This window comes from Leucopleurus acutus (assembly GCF_964270905.1).
Source record: "Leucopleurus acutus genome assembly, chromosome: 5".
Taxonomy (NCBI): Eukaryota; Metazoa; Chordata; class Mammalia; order Artiodactyla; family Delphinidae; genus Leucopleurus; species Leucopleurus acutus.
The window spans coordinates 124,027,341-124,043,679 of NC_139147.1; the positions used below are offsets into that span (position 1 = coordinate 124,027,341).

Sequence of the window (16,339 nt, forward strand, 5' to 3'; positions counted from 1 at the left end):
AAAAATTATAGGTATTTACAGATATGTGTGTGTATACGGAGAGGGAGAATGAATGTAGCAAGTGTGGTAAAATGTTAACCTTTGGGGACTCTGTGTAAAGGGTATATAGGAATTCTTTGTACAAATTTTGCAACTTTTTTTGTAAGTCTGAAATTATTTTAAAGTAAGTTTTTAAAAAGTTCCGCTCTGCTCTGAGGCCTGTGACTCTATTTGGACTCTCAGAGATGACATTTTGGGCATCTTACATATGCCTTTGGACCAAGGGGATCCATCAGAGCACAGGGAGGATATAGAGGTTATGGGTCAGGCTGCCTGGGTTCCAGTCCTGGCCTTGCAGCTTCTAAGGTCCCTGAGCTGTATAAGTAACTACTCAGGGTTGAGTTGAAAGCATTTGGTAAGATAAGAGCTGTACCTTGGTGTGGTGCTTGGCACAGTTCCTGGCCCATGGTGAACCTCCCGTAAATGTTGTTACTGTTATTCTTGCCTCCTCAGTCATCTTACAAGTGAGAAGTAATGGCCTGTGTGTGGCTTAGAGACGCTGATCTTGACACTTGTCTTGGTGCCAACTCCCTGACGTGAGTTTTTGTCCCAATGAAGGCAGGGTGGCTGCTGCAGCGAGTGTGAATGCGCCTGACAAGATGAAGAGCCGAATCCCCGTGGTGCTCCTGGCCTGTGGCTCCTTCAACCCCATCACCAACATGCACCTGCGCTTGTTTGAGGTGGCCAGAGACCACCTTCACCAAACAGGTCAGTCCCGGGGCCCAGGTCCGATGGAAGAACTGGTGGGTTGGGCCTCTTGGGGCTTTGCTGGCTGCTGTCATCATCCCCATTATTAAAACTGTTCAATTTATTCATTCACAGCATAACTGGTGACATACATTTCCTCCATCATATTCAGAGGGCAAACACCCCTTAGCCGTGTGACATGTGTACAAGTCATATCCCTGGCCATAGAGTTGAAATGCTTCTCAGGATCCACTACCTCCCTGTCCACTTCACATTGACCGTTAATGCTAAAAAGACAACTGGGCACGTTATAGAGCCTGTGTCTCAATCAGGGCGTCCTTCCTGGGGCTCCAGGAAGCATTACCCACAGAGCCAGATGAATAGGTAGCATGTACCTTTGAGAACTCCTGCTACTCTTCAGTGGGTAAACAAACGTTCTGTAATGGGGATTCTGACACGTTCTCCTTTGAAAGAATAGATCTTAGACAATTACAAATTAACAGACTTGTGTATAGGGCATTTCTAATACAGATGGCATGGCTTTGCCAGAAATATTTAATCAGCTGGAAATATTTAATCTGGAAATGTTCCATCTCCTTGACTTTCCATTTCATTATTAAGAGAGTAAAGTGGCATTTGTAATCTGCATGATTATTTCTAAAGAATATAAGTCATTTATTTGTCGATGTCAGATACATATGAAAGTTTTATTCACTACGTATTTATGTATCTCTTATGTATCCATATATGTATTTTGTATTTTTGCATTGCTCAAAAATGTTTACTGTTTTTAAACCAAAATCAACTTCTATTTACTTTTAACATAGAAAAAAAATTTGAGTAACATGTAAATCATTTCTTCAAAGAAATTACTTACAAATATTAATTTATTTTAAAGAAATGTCTTTGTTTACAAAACATTTTTTAATTTCTCAAAAAGTTAAGTATTTATTTTTAGTAAATAAATAGCTCTGACATAGGAATAAAAAATCCAAACAGTTAACTTAAAACTGGTCAGTGAGCATTAGTAAGCCATATACCAAAGAAGACATATAAATGGACAGTAAACTTGAGAAAAGCTGCTCAACGTCACTAATAATCAATGAAAATGCAAATAAAAACATAAACACCACAAGGTAATAAGCACCATGAGGGCAGCTACTGTGACTGCTTGAACACCACAGAATTGCCACCGTCTGTCACTAGGCTTATAGCTGGTGCTCAATAAATATCCGTTGTGGTAGTAAATAGTTCTAGCCAATGAGATAGGCAAAGATTAAAGATTGTCAAAATTCAGTGCTGGCAGGATAGGGAGGGAAACAAACACTCATGTATTGGTAGTGATGGGAAATGATAAAACATTTTTGGAGGGCAACTTGGTTTTCCATAGAAAAAAAGAATTGAAGTCTATATACACATCCATAATGAGGAGAAAAATCAATCAATGGAAGTCAAACCAGAACTGATGCAGATGTTAGAATTAGCAGACTAGGACATTAAAGATTACAATAGTTATGTGACATATGTTCAAAAATTAAGTAGAGACATGGAACATATTAAAAGGACTCAAATATCTAGACATGAAAACTACAGTAGGTGAGATGAAAAATAAACTGGATAGGATTGACAACAGATTAGACACTGCAGAAGAAAAGGTTAGTGAACTGGAAGCTATAACAGTCTATCCAAACTGAAACAATCCAAAATGAAACATAAAGAGAAAAAAGAATTTTTAAAAATAAAGAAATGAATATTGGTGAGATATGAGATAATTTAAATCATCTTAATATACTTGTAACTGAACTCCTGGAAGGAAAAGAAACAAAGAACAGAAAAAATATTTGAAGAAGTAATCACTGAAATGTTTTCAAATTTGGTGAAAATTTGATTTAATCAAGTAGCTCAACAAACCCCACGCACAAGAAACAGGAAGAAAACAACGCCAAGGTATATGATAATAAGGTTTCTCAAAACCGATAATAAAGAGAAAATCTTAAAGGCAGCTACAGAAGAACAAATAAAGAAGATAGCAGATTTCCTGTTTCTTAATTCAGCAAAAGGGAATTCAGTGGTACAGATATTTAAAGTACTGAAAGAAAAAAAGTGTCAATCTAGGATTCTATATCTGGCAAAAATATCTTTCAAAAACAAAGGCAAAGTAAAGACACTTGCAGATCTACAAAAGCTGAATGGTTTCACCACCAGCAAACCTGCACCACAAGAAATACCAAATTCATTTAGGCAGAAGGCAGATGATACCAAATGGAAAAATGTATCTACACAAAGGAATACAGAGCATTGATAACCACATGGGTAATTATATATGTTTTTTATTATTTAAATTTCTTTAAAAGATAATTGACCATTTAAACAAAAATAACAATATATTTTGGGGTTTATAACATATGTGGAAGTAAAATATATGACAGCAGTATCAAAAAGACTGGGAGGGGAAAAATAGAAGAATACTATTGTAAGGTTTTTATGCTATACATGAAGTTTTATAATATCACTTAAAGGTAGACTGTGATAAGTTAAAGATATATATTATAAACCCTAATGCAACCACTAAAATAAAAAAGCAAACAGTTATAACTCATAAGCTTTCAATGGAGATAAAATAGCATGAGAATATACTCAGTTAATCTAAGAAGGAAGAAGAAGGGGAATGAGGGACCAAAGAATAGATGGGACAAATAGAAAGCAAATAACAAAATGATAGACTTAAACCTAATCATATCAATAATCACTTTAAATATAAGTAGTCTAACAACTTCTGCTAAAAGGCAGGCATTGTCAGATTGGATAAAATAAGCAGGACCCAACTACAATTATTTGATGCCTACAAGAAACATACCAAATATAAAGACACAATTAGGTTCAAAGTAAATGAATAGACAACTCTCCCATGCAAACACTAATTAAAAGAAAGCTGAAACAGCTCTAGTGTCAGAGAAAGGAGATTTCAGAGGTAAGAATATTAACAGGAATAAAGGAAGTCATTTCATAATTATAAAGAGGTCAATTCTTTGAGAGGAAATAATAATCCTAAACCTTTTTAAAATGTAATAATAGAATATCAAAATACATAAGAATAAAAACATATAGAACAGCAAGGAGAAATAGACAAATCCACAATTACAGTCTGATATTTTAAGTCTCTTCTCACTAATTGATAGAATAAATATGCAGAAAATTATTAAGGATATAGAAGACTTGAACAAGACTATCAACCAATTCAACTTAGTTGACTTTCATAGAACACTAACCAAACATCAACAGAATACACTTTCCTTTCAAGGGCACAGAGAACATTTACCAAGATAGACTATATTCTGGGCCATAAAAGAAGCTTCAATAAATGTATAAGGCTTGAAATCCTACAAAATGTGTTCTCTGACCACAATGGAATTACATGAGAAATCAATAATAGAAAGATTTCTGGAAGATTCCCCAAATATCAAAATGGAATAACACACTTCTAAAAAACCCATGTGTCACAAAGGAAATCAAGATGGAAATGAGAAAATATTTTGAACTGAATGAAAATTAAAGTCGAATATATTCAAAAATTTGGGTATGTCACTAAAGCAATACTTAGGGGGAATTGTAGCACTAACTAAACACTATATTAGAAAAAAAAGAAAGGTTTTAAATCAACGACTTCAGCTATATTAAGAAATTAGGAATAGAGGAACAAATGAAAAACAAAATAAGCATAAGAAAGGAAATAATGAAGAACAGAGCAGACATCAATTAAAGAGAAAACAGAAACACTTTACAGAAAATCAGTTGAACCAATAGTTGTTTCTTTGAGAAAATCAATAAAAGTTATAAACCTCTAGCCATACTAACAGTAAAATAAAGAGGAAAGACATAAATTACTATTATCAGGAATGAGAGAGGTGACATAACTATAGATTTTGAAAACTTATATAGAAAATATAAGGGAATATTATAAACAACTTTATGCCTACAAATTTGATCATTTTAAAAATTGGAATAGACAAACCCCTCAAAAGACATGCTACCAAAGCTCATTCAAAAATAGATTTTTTTTAAATGAGAAGAAACAAGTAACCTAAATAGCTTTATACCAACAAAAGAGGTTTAATTTGTGATTTAAAAAACATCCCACAAAGGTTCCTGGGAAGATGGCAGAGTAGGAAGCCACAGGAATCTGTCTCCCCACCTAAACAATAATTGCACCAACAGAATCTGTCTGATGTAACCATTTTGGAATACTGAAGTCTGTTGAAGACGGACTACATCCAGTGGAAGACACGGACAGATAAAGTGCAGTTAAGTTTAGTCAACTTCAGCTCTTAGCCCAGTAAGAGCTACCCCTCCCCCACCCCCAGCCACATGGCAGGCAGCTGTGCCCATGTTCCTGGAACAGCCTGCACACAGCTTGTGGGAGCCAGTGTGGGGAAAAGGGCCTCTGTCTTCCAAATATTGGGGATCTGTGCTCTGATCTCTGGTTACTGCCTCTGATCACTGATGTGCAGACGAAGGTGGCCAGCCATTGTTGCATCTCCTCTCATTGTTGCAAGCCCCTCCCTCTCTGGCTGAAGTAACTTCCAGGGGATTTAAACAATCAACATGCTTTCCCCTCCCCTCCTTTTTCTCTTTTTCCCCTTTTGGGAGCCAGACATTAGAGACTAGGACATTCAAAATTAACTGCATATATGGGAAAAATTAAAAAGTGACCACACATGCCTAGGGAAAGTCTGAAAAAAGACTGAGAAGACTTTAACTTTATACTTTGGGCTGATCCTCAGCACAAAGACAGCCTACAACCGTCAAAAAACAATAAGTAATAACAACAACCAAAAATATCAAATGCTGGGGAAGGAGAATCATTTGATTTCCAGAGTTACCACATCATTAGAGTCAAATGTTGTTTTCAACCAAAAAAATCAGAAGGCATATAAAGAAACAGGAATGTATGGCCCATTCAAAGGAAAAATAAATAAATAAACAAAAATCACCCTTGAAAAAGACCTGATGGCAGATCTACTAGACAAAGACTTTAAAACAGCTGTCTTAAAGATACTCAGATAACTAAAGGAAGATGTGGAGAAAGTCAAGAAACCATCTATGAAATGGAAAACCATAATGAAATGGAAATATCAATAAAGGGATAGAAAACCTAAAAAGAAACCAAAAAGGAATTCTGGAGATGAAAGATGTAAGAATGGAAATGAAAAGTTCACTAGAGAGATTCAAAGGCATATTTGAGCAGGCAGAAAAAAAGAATTAGCAAACGTGAAGATAGGACAATGGAAATTATCAAGTCTGAGGAACAGAAAGAAAAAAGATTAAAGAAAAGTGAACAGAGCCTAAGTGACCTATGGGACACCATAAGGTGGACGTTGTGAGATTCCAAGAAGGAAAAGAGAAAGAAAGGGGCAGAGAGAATATTTGAAGAAATAATGGCTGAAACTTCCCAAATTTGATGAAAGATATAAATACAAACATCCAAGAAGCCCAACCAACTTCAAGTAAGATGAACTCAAAGAGATCCACACTAAGACACATTATAATCAAACTTTCAAAAACCAAAGACAAAGATAATTCTTGAAAACAGCAAGAGAAGCAAATCATCACGTACAGGGATCCTCAATAGGATTTTCAGCAGATTTCTCATCAGAATCTTTGGAGGCCAGAAAGCAGTGTACTGATATATTCAAAGGGCTGGAAGAAAGCTGTCAACTAAGAATCCCATATCTGGGGAATTCCCCAGTGATCCAGCAGTTAGGACTCTGCTCTTCCACTGCCAAGGATGCGGGTTCAATCCCTGGTCAGGGGACTAAGATCCCACAAGCTGCGCACCGTGGCCAAAAAAAACAAGGAATCCCATATCTTGCAAAACTATCCTTCAAAAGTGAGAGGAAAATTAAGACATTCCTGGATAAAACAAGCTGAGGGAATTTGTTACCACTACACCTGCAAGAAATGCTCAGGGAGTCCTGCAGGTGAAATGAAGGGACCCAAGACAGTAACTCAAATTTGTATGGAGAAATAAAGATCTCAATAAAGGTAAATACATGGGAAATTGTAAAAGCTAGTAACAATGGTTTGTAACTGTACTTTTTATTTTCTACACAATTTAAGAGATTAATACACTTAAAGAAAAAAAAACTTGGTCTAAAATAAGCCAGTATTATTGTAACTTTGGTTTGTAACTTCAAGTCTGCCTTTCTACATAATTTAAGAGATTAATTCATTTAAAAGAATTACTAGTTTGGGGCACACAACGTATGAACATGTAATTTTGTGACATCAACCACCAAAAGGGGTGGGGACAGAGCGTTAAAAGAGCAGAGATTTTGTATGTCATTGAAGTTAAGCAGGTATAAATTCAAATTAGAGTGTTATAACTTTTGGATGTTAAATGTAATCCATGGTAACCAGAAATAAAATAGCTATAGAATACACAAGAGAAAATGAGAAAGGAATTTAAACGTTTCACTACTAAAAAATCAACTAAAAGACAGTAATGCAGGAAATGAGGGACAAAAATATATAAGGCATATAGAAAACAAATAGCACTATGACAGAAGTAAGTCCCTCCTTATCAGTAATTACCCTAACTGTAAATGTATTAAACTCTCCAATCAGAAGATGAGGAACAAAATAAGGATGTCCATTCTTATCACTTCTATTCAACATTGTACTGGAGGTTCTAGCCAAAACAATAGGCAAGAAAAAGAAATAAAAGTCATCTAGACTGGAATAGGAAAAAAAATGTTGATGACATAATCATCTATGGAGAACATACATAGAAATCTACAAAAAAGCTCCTAGAACTCATAGGTGAGTTTCATAATGTTGCTAGATATGAGACAAATACATAAAAATCATTGCATTTCTATATACAAGCAGCAAAGAATCATAAATTAAAATTTTTAAATAATACCATTTACAATAGCATAAAAAAAGAAATAGGGATAAATCTGGCAAAAGTGTGCAAAGATCCATATGCTAAAATCTACAAAATATTGTTGCGATAAATTTAATACAACCTAGTTAAAATGGAGAGATATGCCTTGTTTTGTGGGTTGGAAGACTCAACAGTGTTAAGATTTCATTTCTCTCCAAATTTACTTATAGGTTCAATTCAACCCCAATAAGCTTTTTGGTAAAAATTGATAAGCTAATTCTAAAATTCATATGGAAATGCAAATGACCCAGGATAGCCAAAGTAATTTTGAAAAAAATGGAACAAAGTTGGAAGATTGACACTATCTGATTTTCAAGACTAATTATAAAGTTACAGTACTTGTTACAGTGTGGTATTGGTGTGAAAATAGTTAAATAGATCAATGGAACAGAATAGTGAGCACGAAATTTGACCCCCCCCTTACATAGATAACTGAGTTTTGACAAAGATGCAAAGGGCAATTCAGAAGAGAAAGGATACTCTTTTCAAAAAATGGTATGGAACAATTGAATATCCATATGTTCCCCCCTACCCCCCCCAAAAAAATAACATTCAACCCGAAGCTTGCACCATATACAAAAACTAACTCAAAATAGATCATAAACTTTAATGTAAAGCATAAAACTATGAAATTTCTAGAAGAAAACAGGAGAAAATCTTTGTGACCTTAGGTTACAGATTTCTTAGATAAGACACTACCAAAAGCGTGATCCAAAACAGGAAAAAAAAAAAAAAGACAAATTAGATTTCATCAAAATTAAAAGCTTCTCCTCTTCAAAAGACACTAAGAGAATAAAAGACAAGCCATAGCCTGGGAGAAAGGATTTGCAAAGCATAAATCTGTTAAAGGACTTTTATCCAGAATATATAAGAACATCTCAATACAGTAATTTTTTAAAAAACCAAATAACGCAGTAAAAATTGGAGGAACTATTTGAACAGACTCTTCACCAAAGAAGTCATATAGATGGCAAATAAGCACACAGAAAGATGCTTAACTGCATACAGAAAATGCAGAATAAGATCACAATGAGATACCCCTGCACCCCTATTAGAACAGCCAAAATTGAAAAGACCAGTCATACCAACTCTGGGCAAAGATGTAGAGTAATTGGACTTCTAATACACTACAGGAAGGAAGTGAATAGTTCAATGGCTGTGGAAAACAGCTTGTCAATCTCTTACAAGTCAAAAATAAAATGTCCTTATCTCTTAGAAAAAAAAAAGTATATATCCATAGTCTAGCAATGCCACTTCACAAAATTTATCCTAAGGCAAGTATGGGGGGGAAACAAAGAATATTTCTATTTGGGAGAAAGTAGGAATGTATTCCCTATATGTCTTAAAGTAGTTTGTGGAATCATGTTCTTTTCAGGGTGTATAGCATCTACTTTGCTTGGAATAAACATCTGCTTGACTCTTAGCCACTAAGCGGCTTTTCCCGGCAACCCTGACTCATCAGAAATGCCCCTGTTGTCTTCGCTCTGAGGTTTTTCAGGGCAGGGCCTGTACTCTACTTTGTGCAATGTGCTGCTTCCCGGGCAGGTACATCTGTACACTGTATTGGAGACTTTGGATACTTCATGTACTTGCAGACTCTCATTTAGCACATGGTCAGGCTCTAGCATGGCTCAGCGAGGTGTCAGAGAATATTCCTCATCCTTAAAGCTCACGATAACCACAGAATGTGTGAATAATTAATCATATGGATACAATATATTTTTATATTGCATATGATTTCTGTAACTTAAAGTATTAATAGGTAGAGAGGCCTCACATATGACCTCGAGCATCTTCTTGCCTTTATTCTCAGTCATTCTTGCATAGAAAGTACCTGGTCATTTTTGAAAGTCCAGAATGGATTCTGCCGCCTGTGTCTTTGTGTGTTACACAGCGGGTTGACATCTTTCAACGTTCCACAGATACCTACTGCATCTTCTTCATGCCAGGCACTGTTGCTGGAAATAGAATCCATTAAGTTGCATCTCCTGCCCAAGAGGGATGCACAATGTAGGTGATGAGAGACACATGGTGGCAAGTGATTGAGGCACTAGATGCAATAGAGAGACATCTCTCACCTGGCGGTTGGGGAAAGCTTTTTGGAAGAGATGACACCCAAGGCTTCAAGAACATGGAAGACTTAGCCAAGCATAGTTTAGAGGGCATTATGGGCAGAGAAAGCAGCACTGGTAAAACACAGAGGTGGAAGAGAATCACGTTCCAGCACATGGGAGAGAAATGAGGCTGGAGGTAGGGAGAACCAGGTCATGGAGAGGGGTGCGTGGTGAGAATTTCCCTTCTCTGCACAGATGGGCTTCCTCTCCCCCTACCCACAGCCCCAGTGACTGGCTGTAGCCTCCCATAGCCAGCAGAGCTGTGCATCAAGCCATCACCCGACCCCTTATTTCTCCAGGGACAAGTATTTAAACAGGGCCTTTTCTCTCAATCAGAATCAGCTCACAGTTAAGGCTGGATGAAAATCTGGCCTCACAGCTGACTTTCTCTTTTCATAAAGAAAATGAAATCTCCCTTCTGTTGGTGTATTTTCACTAAAACAACTCACAATTTTAATTCAATATTACCCTCATATAAATTGAACTAGACAAGCTGAAGCCATTTGTGTAGTACATTTGAGGAGAAATTAATAGTTCATTCCTAGTTTGCTGCCGTAGCTCTAATGACTTGGTTGTTTTGAGCCCTTTCCCCTTTGCCAAGCACCCCTTCTTCAAACTGCAACTGTCCTTCCTTCCTTTTTCTCCTGAAGCAACAGCAAAACCTTAAAAACTGACAGAGGCACTACAATATATCACAACTTTTTACTGTCTTTAGTCCTGTGATAACACGCCCCTTTATAGTAAGAAACAATTATACATTGGATGAAAACTTAGGTCTGAAGATTTTCGTTGTTAATACCCTGACAAAAAGTCATACATGCTCAAAGGACGAAATGTTGAGCCAGCTATTTTGTTATACTCCTTTACTTGAAAGAATGTTGGGGAATATGATAAGGGCTGGTAGGAATGTGTGACGTCTGTGGATTCTCTGTATTTTATAGTGTTGCCCTCTAATCACGGGCGCACTGTGTGCTGTGTGGGGAACTCTCAAAGAAGATTCTCAAAGCCTTGATGGATGAATTCGTGTAGTGGGCGTGGGTGGTTTTTAAAAGTTCCTTTGGGAGTTTTATCTTGGATTGCTGATTTTTGACAGAAATGACTCAGCCCAGCGTATGACGAATCAGTAGCATCCGTCATACCTAAAGCTTTCTTTGGATTAAGAATTTGAGCCGGCATTTCTCTTAAGATGTTGGATGTATTCCCAATTGTAAGTAGTTGTTTTCCCAACATGTAGTCACAAACTTACTAACGAAGGTTGAATTAAATTTAAATCCTGCTTTCTGTTACGTAGACAGTTTGTTATTTCTAGTCAGCATGACTTGGCCATTGGCCTATATTTCAACAACAAGCCACTTGTGTTCCTTTTTTAAAATCAGGTTTTCTGTCAGCTTCATTAATACTTCTTCATTTAATGATTATTTAGCACCTGTTCATTTTACATATTTAACAAACACAGACCATCCTTACTATTTGTCAGGTAGTGTTCTGAGTACATTACATTTAAACAAAGGTCATTGAATCTTCCTAACAACCCTATGAGGTGGATGTTGTCACTCTCCCTATGTTACACATGGGGAAGCTGAAGCTCAGAGAAGTTGAGTGACTTGCCTGACATCACACACAGGGTAGAGACGGTCTGCTCTGCAGTCTGTGCTTGTAGCCACCATGCCATCCGTGTTGCCTCCATTCACTCAACAAACTTCTTGTTGAGCGCCTGTCTGTGCTGGAAACTGTGCTAGAAGCAGAGGCAACAAAAGTGAGCCCTGTGCCCCTGGGAGAGTGCCTTCGTCAGTTTAGGCTGCTATAAGCAAAAATGCCATAGACTGGGTGGCTTGTAAGCAAAAGAAATTTATTTCTCACAGTCTGGAGGCTGGAAGTCTGAGATCAGGGTGCCAGCATGGTTAGTTTGTGGCAAGAGCACTCTTCAGAGTTGCAGTCTCTGACTTCTCATCATGTCCTCACATGGAGGAGAGCAGAGAGAGGAAGCAAGCTCTCTCATGACTCTTATAAGGTCACGAATCCTATTCATGAGGGCCCCACCCTCATGACCCTGACTAATCCCAATTACCTCCCAAAGGCCCCATCTCCTAATACCATCACATCAGGGAGTATGGTCTCAACATATGAATTTGGGGGGGACATAAGTATTCAGTTTGTAACAAGGAAGCAGACGTTAATCAGATCCCACAGAGGTAAAATTACTCGGGCGACAAATGCCTCTGAGGGGAGTTCCTGATGCTATCAGGGTGAACAGTGAGGCAACTTGACAGAGGCAGGAATCCAGGGCAAGTGTTTCTGAAAATGTAAGGACTGAGCTGGAGAAGAATAGTGAGGCACATTTTAGGTTGAAAGTGAGGTTGGCCTGGGTCAGGGGATGCAGGGAAAGAGCACTCTTGGACCAGGAAAGTGCGTGTACAAAGGCTCCTCGTGGGAAGAGGACAGAGCCGCTGAGGGATGACCGGGAAGCGGGAACAGAGGGGAGTGTTACAGGAGGTGAGGAAAGGGTTGGGGAGCAGACCGTGAGGGCCTTGCCGGCCATTGTTAAGGAGTCTGTTTTTCATCCTAAGAGCTGTGGGAAGATCTGCCTTTCCCTCCCTCCTCTTTGTATCTGCCCCCGCCGTCCTAGCACTAAAGAGCGGGCGGAGGGAAGCCAGTTAAGAGGCAATTTAAGCAATACTTTTGATGAGAGGGTGACATGTCAATGAAAAGAAGTTGGTGGATGGGGAAGGTCATTAGAGGGTGAAGCTGGCCTGATAGTGGATTGGGTCTGAGGGAGAGAGAGAGCGCCACCCACGGAGAAGGAGAGAGTCTGGAAGTGGAGCAGACTTGGGGAGGGACAAGTTCAGCTTCAGACCTGTTGACTTTGAGAGACCCGCGCGAGAGCACATCACATGGGCTTTAATGATTACAGGAGACTGTGGAAGTGCAAGCCTGGGGCACAGCAGGTATTCAAGGTCAGGAGGTAGTGTTGTCCCTACCTTTATAGACAGGGAAACGGAGGCTTGGAGAGGTTATCACTTACAAAGTTAGTACGTGGGGGAGCTGGGGCCTGAACCCAGGCCTTGGGCCCCTAGGCCAGCGTTCTTCTCACTGCCCTGTGCTGCAGAGATGCACCAGCAGGCTCCTGAATGTGCAAGTCCCAAAGACAGATTTGATGAGAGCAGAGTCTGGGTGAACTCATAGAAAGTAGGGGAGTGGTCGGGGCTTGATTTTGGAGTCTGAAATGCCAGGTAAGGAATGTGGACTTTAGGTGAAGGGAACTCACTGAAGCCCTTTGACCAAGTGTCTCATCAGATGCTTACGAAGTAAAGTCTCTGCCATGGATGGAACCTGGGCACAGGGATCCTCAGATAGATGGCCTCCAGAAAATCACCTGCTAGAATACTCTCAGCAGCCTGTACCTGGATAGCCGGACCCCATCTGCTGCCAGGGATGGCTGACTCAGAGTTCAAGCCCTCTTCTCCAGAGTGACCAGGACTCAGCCTCGGGGGCAAGTGCACAGCCCTGGACAACTCCTCCTGCCTGCAGCATGGCCCTGTGTGCATTTCCCACCCTGTTGCCAAGGTGATCTTATGAGACCTTGGCAAATGCCTGGATGAGGCTCTGCCTTCATGGTGGTTACTTACCTGCCCATCTGGAAACGCTACCGAATAGGGAAATGACTTATTCTCAGCAAACTCTTGCTAACTCTGAACAGTGATCACTTTTTCCAAGTGCTCAGAAACTGTCAGTGTCAGACTAGGTTTCCCGACTTTCGCTCTGGTTGGAATTCAGCTTCCCAAACTATATTTTCCAGATTTTATTCTCTGTGCTTTGTTTATAATTGATTCAATAGATGCCCCCAGAAAGCAGAGCATTGGTCTTCTAGGTGCATGCAGCAGAGCGGGCACAGAGCTGCTCTCAGCCACATCTCTGTCCTGTCTTAGGCAGAATCCAGGAGGCCGCGCCTCTGCCCGCTCACAGGCCCCAACTGGCCCTGGCTGCTCCCCAGCCACGCTCGGCTCTGACTTGATGTTGCTCCTGAGATTCTCATCTCTTTTCCTGCTTTCCCTTGGATGCCACAACCTACAGGAGAAAGAACGCAGAATGGTGAACCATAGAAAGGACGTGCTCCCTTCCCTATGACCGTGGGGTCACAGAGAGAACACTGACTTTGAAGGCAGCCTTAGCATCAAATCCGCCTTCTAGTGCATGACCTGGAACAATTTACTTGACCCCTCCGACATGTGTTTCCTCAACTGCAACATGGGAAAAATATCTCCTAACTTTAAAGGTTATTTATTATAAGGGCTCAACGAGATGCTGTATGAAGGGTCTAACCTACTGGACAAATCCAATACATGTTTGGTCTCTCCACTTGCATCCTGAGCAGGGCCCCCGCAGTGCGGGCTCAGAGTAGCTCCCGGTCCTGTGGCCACCACCAGACAGGTTAACATAATATTCTCACATCTACGCATGGAAGTGAGAAAACCGCAGAATTGTTTCTTCTGTTTTCTTTAGCACTTTCTTGATACTTTATGATATTATTGCCTAACAATCCTGCCCCACACATTTGTGGCATCCCAGATTAAATTGCATCGTAAAGATAACAACCTGGTTGAAAGCCTTGTCCTTTTCTTCCCTTTGGACAACCTTGAGGAGGGGAAAGGTATTTTATGGCTCCCAGGAGTTCCTCTCAGTGACTTGCATTTTAAATTGGAGCATAGTTATTACAATATCATTTACACCAGCAGTTTTCTTTTTTTTTTCCTTTTATTTAGCTCAGGGAAAGTACTTTATTTTCTGTTATTTTTATAACATTTGTGAGAAAGGACCATATAATATGCCTCAAAGAAAATTTAACTAAATTTCCCAAGCAAAAAATTGTAGAGATCACTTTATCAAACCTCAGTGCAAAAAACCTGGAACTAAATAACTGAAATGTAATTTTTTTTTTAACATCTTTATTGGAGTATAATTGCTTTACAATGGTGTGTTAGTTTCTGCTTTATAAAAACGTGAATCAGTTATACATATGTTCCCATATCTCTTCCCTCCTGCGTCTCCCTCCCTCCCACCCTCCCTATCCCACCCCTCTAGGTGGTCACAAAGCACCGAGCTGATCTCCCTGTGCTATGCGGCTGCTTCCCACTAGCTATCTACCTTACGTTTGATAGTGTATATATGTCCATGCTTCTCTCTCTCGCTTTGTCACAGCTTACCCTTCCCGCTCCCCATATCCTCAAGTCCATTCTCTAGTAGGCCTGTGTCTTTATTCCTGTCTTACCCCTAGGTTCTTCATGACATTTTTTTTCTTAAATTCCATATATATGTGTTAGCATACGGTATTTGTTTTTCTCTTTCTGACTCACTTCACTCTGTATGACAGACTCTAGGTCCATCCACCTCACTACAAATAACTCAATTTCGTTTCTTTTTATGGCTGAGTAATATTCCATTGTATATATGTGCCACATATTCTTTATCCATTCATCTGATGATGGACACTTAGGTTGTTTCCATTTCCGGGCTATTGTAAATAGAGCTGCAATGAACATTTTGGTACATGACTCTTTTTGAATTATGGTTTTCTCAGGGTATATGCCCAGTAGTGGGATTGCTACACCAGCAGTTTTCTGTGTTAAATAAAAATGTCTGGTCAGTGTCCAGTGTGGTGCATGTTACTTTTGCTACCCCTGTGACTTTAATTTTGATCCTTTATTACACAGTGAATATTGAGAGAATTAAATGCACCATGATATGGTGGTGCAGTACAGTCTGAGGTAAGGGGGAAAATTAAGCTATAATAATTCTATTTAAGGCAGTGACAGCCCCAGTTCTGGGTCTTCTGGGCTTTCGGAGATATCATCAGAGCATGAGTAAATATTATATAAGCTCAGCATGTTACTTTAATCTTGGGCTCACCCGGACATTTATTAATCAGAGTGATTTTAATATATATTCATGGGCATTACCCCAGCCTGGTCTGAAAAACTGTTCATTTTCATGTTTCTAATTTAAGAGATCTTTCTGGAGAAGGTAGATTTAAGAATGTTGAATTACTCCAGCAATTGTTTGGAACCAAGACAATTTGTTCCTCATCTTCTGAGGCTTTAAGGGTTTGAGGCTGCACCAATGTTACCCTCCAGATTCCTTCAAGAGGAGGTGCTGTTCTGATTTAATAACAAATCAGCATTTTCCTTATCCTTCTATCTCTACTTTGGGATGTAGCCTGAAGGGAAACAGATCCTGGCAGGGTCTCTGAGGGGGGGCAGTTTCCACGGTATGTACTCTCACACCAGACTCGGTTGTGCCAGGTTAGGGGGTGAACAGAACCTCACCTGTGAGTGTGCCTTGTATCAAGGCCCTCAGACACTTCCCGAGCACCCTGCACACCCCCGTATTCTGGTTTGCATCTGCCTCACTGCAGCTCATGTGCACGTGCTGTGAAAGATGGGAGCCATTGCTTGTGTCCTCATAAAGCATAAGATGCTTCCCACCTTTTCCCCTCGTTTCTCACCCTCTTCTCCTTTCCCCCAACCAGATAGAAAGCCAAAAGAAATCAATGTTTTTT

The 16,339-nt window shown here is 39.5% G+C and overlaps 1 protein-coding gene across 1 annotated transcript in view; it reads left to right on the forward strand.

Annotated features, from left to right (window-relative positions):
• Positions 1-658: 658 nt before the first annotated feature.
• Positions 659-16,339, forward strand: part of NMNAT3 (nicotinamide nucleotide adenylyltransferase 3) — a gene marked incomplete at its 3' end in the record, with an annotated part of 62,845 nt that continues 47,164 nt past the window's right edge. Inside the window, exon 1 of the mRNA XM_082839415.1 lies at positions 659-747. Coding sequence (XP_082695541.1) covers positions 699-747 — 49 coding nt within the window. The 5' untranslated portion in view covers positions 659-698. The remainder of the gene's footprint in view (positions 748-16,339) is intronic.